The following is a 2,517-nucleotide window of genomic DNA, read 5'->3' as shown; positions in this document are numbered from 1 at the left end:
CGACGGGCAGACGACGCATGGCTTGCCAATGGACAGTGGCAGCCATGCATTAGCCTCACGTGCTGGAAGATCGCCTCGTCGCGCCGACCTCAGCGACTGCTGCGATGGACGGCGGGCGAACGACCCCGACTCGAGATGAAATGCTCTTGCCACTCACTGCCCAATCGCCAACCAGTGCAAGACCATTGGGCAAAATGCAGAACTTTTTCGACATTACGCGCGCTGATTGGTGAATTCAAATATTCGGATGAGATTGGCCAAAATGCAAGCATGTCGCCGACGCTTCAGTTGATCTTGATGTCCACAGCCCCAGACATCAACAACAACCTCCGCCTTCACCTCTGGCAGACGCTGTGGCAGCACTACGAATAGCAACCACGAGGTGCAAATTAGCGAAGCTAATATGTAGTGGTACTTGAGAGCGACCCATCCACAACGTGAACAAAACTGTTGCGATACTACAGTACGCCACCGTCGTCGTCTCGGCTCCTTCGAGCCACGTCTTGTAGTCGGTTTGCATCATTATTGTCATACCAAACACACATCAAAGATATGCACACGTACGTAGCCGACGTGGTCCTTGGTGTAAAACGTGGCGCGGTTGTACAACGCCACGGCGTCGACAGCTTCGGCCGTGTCACCGCCGTACCCGCCCGCAACGATAAGGACACCATTGTACACAGCGCAGAACGGCGTGACGTTGGTGAGCGACGGGTCCGGAAGCACTTTCGCGTCCGAGCCACCTCGATGCGTGGCTCAACAAGGTGGGCGTACGCAAGGCCGAGCGGGTTGAGCTGCTCGAGGAGCGCCGAGTACGTCCCGATCGGGTCCGAGTTGTACGCGCCGTTGATGACTGAGAAGGGGCTGAGGCGGATACCGACGCAGTCGGCGCCGAACGCGGATACCGACGCAGTCGGCGCCGAACGCGGCGACGACGGCCTTGGTGACTTCGACCGCAAGGCGAATACGGTTCTCGAGCGACCCGCCGTATTGCTCATTGCGTTGGCTGTTGAGCGTATCGTTGAGGAACTGCTCGAGGATGTAGCCGTTGGCACCATGGATTTTGACGCCGCCAAAGCCCGCCTCAATACTCAGCGTCGCCGCCCGGACGTAGAACGAGATGAGCTCTTGCACCTCGTCGGTCGAGAGCATGCGCGAGACAACGCGCGGCTGCGGGCCGTTCGGCGTGTTGGCAGGCGGACCAAGGAACTGGACGGCCGCCGACGACGGTGGCGCGCGCCCTTCCTTGTCAAAGACCGGGTGCGACGAGCCGCCGACGTGCCACATTTGAAGAAAGATAAAGCCACCGTTGGCGTGCACCGCGTCCGTGATGGGGCGCCACGCTGCCACATGTCGGGCCGAGTAAATACCTGGCGCGGCAATGTTGGGGCGGCTTTCCGGGCAGATGGGCGTGGCCTCCGAGATGAGGAGACCACCCGGCGACGTGCGCTGCGCGTAGTACGTGGGCATGGTCGGTGTCGGGACGCTCTGGCCGAGTCAAAACCCCCTTAGTGCATAGACCACCGAAATTCGATAAAACCCTTCCCGTAATTTATCACCCGAATATTTTATAAATTGGTCGAAGGCCCGCCTTCGTGGGCTTATGTATTGATGGTTTTAAAACAATACTATACCTCCGCATAATTTATAATCCCGTCAGCAGAAGTGTGACCAGGAGCAATATTTTACAATCGGCGCCCAGCATGAACTGGTCGGTGTTCCCGTCGACCCACTACGTTCTCATGCCACGGGGCTCGTTTGGCATCGCCGGGTTCTCGTACGGCCGCGTGTACAAAACTGACCATGGTGAATTCGTCGAGCCCAAGTCCTCGGGCCTGCTCCAGTGGTCGCAGGTCCAGATGGAAACTCTCAGACACCAGTACAACGCGACCGGCTTCAAAGTCAGCGATTTCGAAGCCGAGAAGGGCATTGCTACGTACGTGCACGCCCACGTCATCTTCTCGCTCAAAGAACAGGCCGGTCAATCAGTGTGGCGCTACGGCATCGTGACTGCCTTCGATGGGCCCGCGATGACGTTGACCGTGCTCCTCACGATCGGAGGTGACGACGTGCTCATCCCGTTTCGGAATGCGCGTCACGTGGACATGGTCGCGTATGTGCTCCGACCGTTCGATGGCGTGTCAACAAACGGCTACCCCGTGGACGATGTCATCAAACGAGTCGCCAAAGTGTCAGCGGCGTACCGCGAATCCTTGAACATCGAAGCGGCCGCCAAAGTCGCCAACGAAGAGCTCACACGCATGGACCCCAAGAGCGCCACGCCACGGAAGCTTCACGAGAAGGAAGTCGTTCTGCTGAACCACGATGCCGGCACATTCCACACGCACTGGTATGACGCAGCTCTTCTTTGGGTTGCCAAAGCTGAAAATCATGCCCAAGCGGCACTCATGGTGGCGGCCGACCCCAACGCGCCGCCGTCAGAGCCGGCCCGCAGCCTCGACACGCCGTCGTCAAAGCCGGCCCAAGGCACGCCGCCGTCAGAGCCGGCCCGCAGCC

The 2,517-nt window shown here is 59.0% G+C and overlaps 2 protein-coding genes across 2 annotated transcripts; one reads left to right on the top strand and one right to left on the bottom strand.

The window, feature by feature from the left end:
• Nucleotides 1-389: 389 nt before the first annotated feature.
• Nucleotides 390-1,470, bottom strand: SDRG_11544 (hypothetical protein; the record flags this gene model as incomplete). The annotated part of the gene is made up of 3 exons (XM_008617585.1): nt 390-398; nt 744-853; nt 882-1,470. The coding sequence occupies 3 exons, from the start codon at nt 1,468-1,470 to the stop codon at nt 390-392; spliced, it is 708 nt and encodes a 235-aa protein (XP_008615807.1).
• A 233-nt stretch (nt 1,471-1,703) lies between these two features.
• On the top strand, nt 1,704-2,319 carry SDRG_11543 (hypothetical protein; the record flags this gene model as incomplete). Its single annotated transcript, XM_008617584.1, has 2 exons — nt 1,704-2,180; nt 2,227-2,319. The coding sequence occupies 2 exons, from the start codon at nt 1,704-1,706 to the stop codon at nt 2,317-2,319; spliced, it is 570 nt and encodes a 189-aa protein (XP_008615806.1).
• Between the last annotated feature and the right edge of the window lie 198 nt (nt 2,320-2,517).

Source organism: Saprolegnia diclina (genome assembly GCF_000281045.1).
Source record: "Saprolegnia diclina VS20 unplaced genomic scaffold supercont1.42, whole genome shotgun sequence".
Taxonomy (NCBI): domain Eukaryota; phylum Oomycota; class Saprolegniomycetes; order Saprolegniales; family Saprolegniaceae; genus Saprolegnia; species Saprolegnia diclina.
Note: the sequence above shows the minus strand (reverse complement) of the source record. Positions and strands in the feature narration are given on the sequence as shown.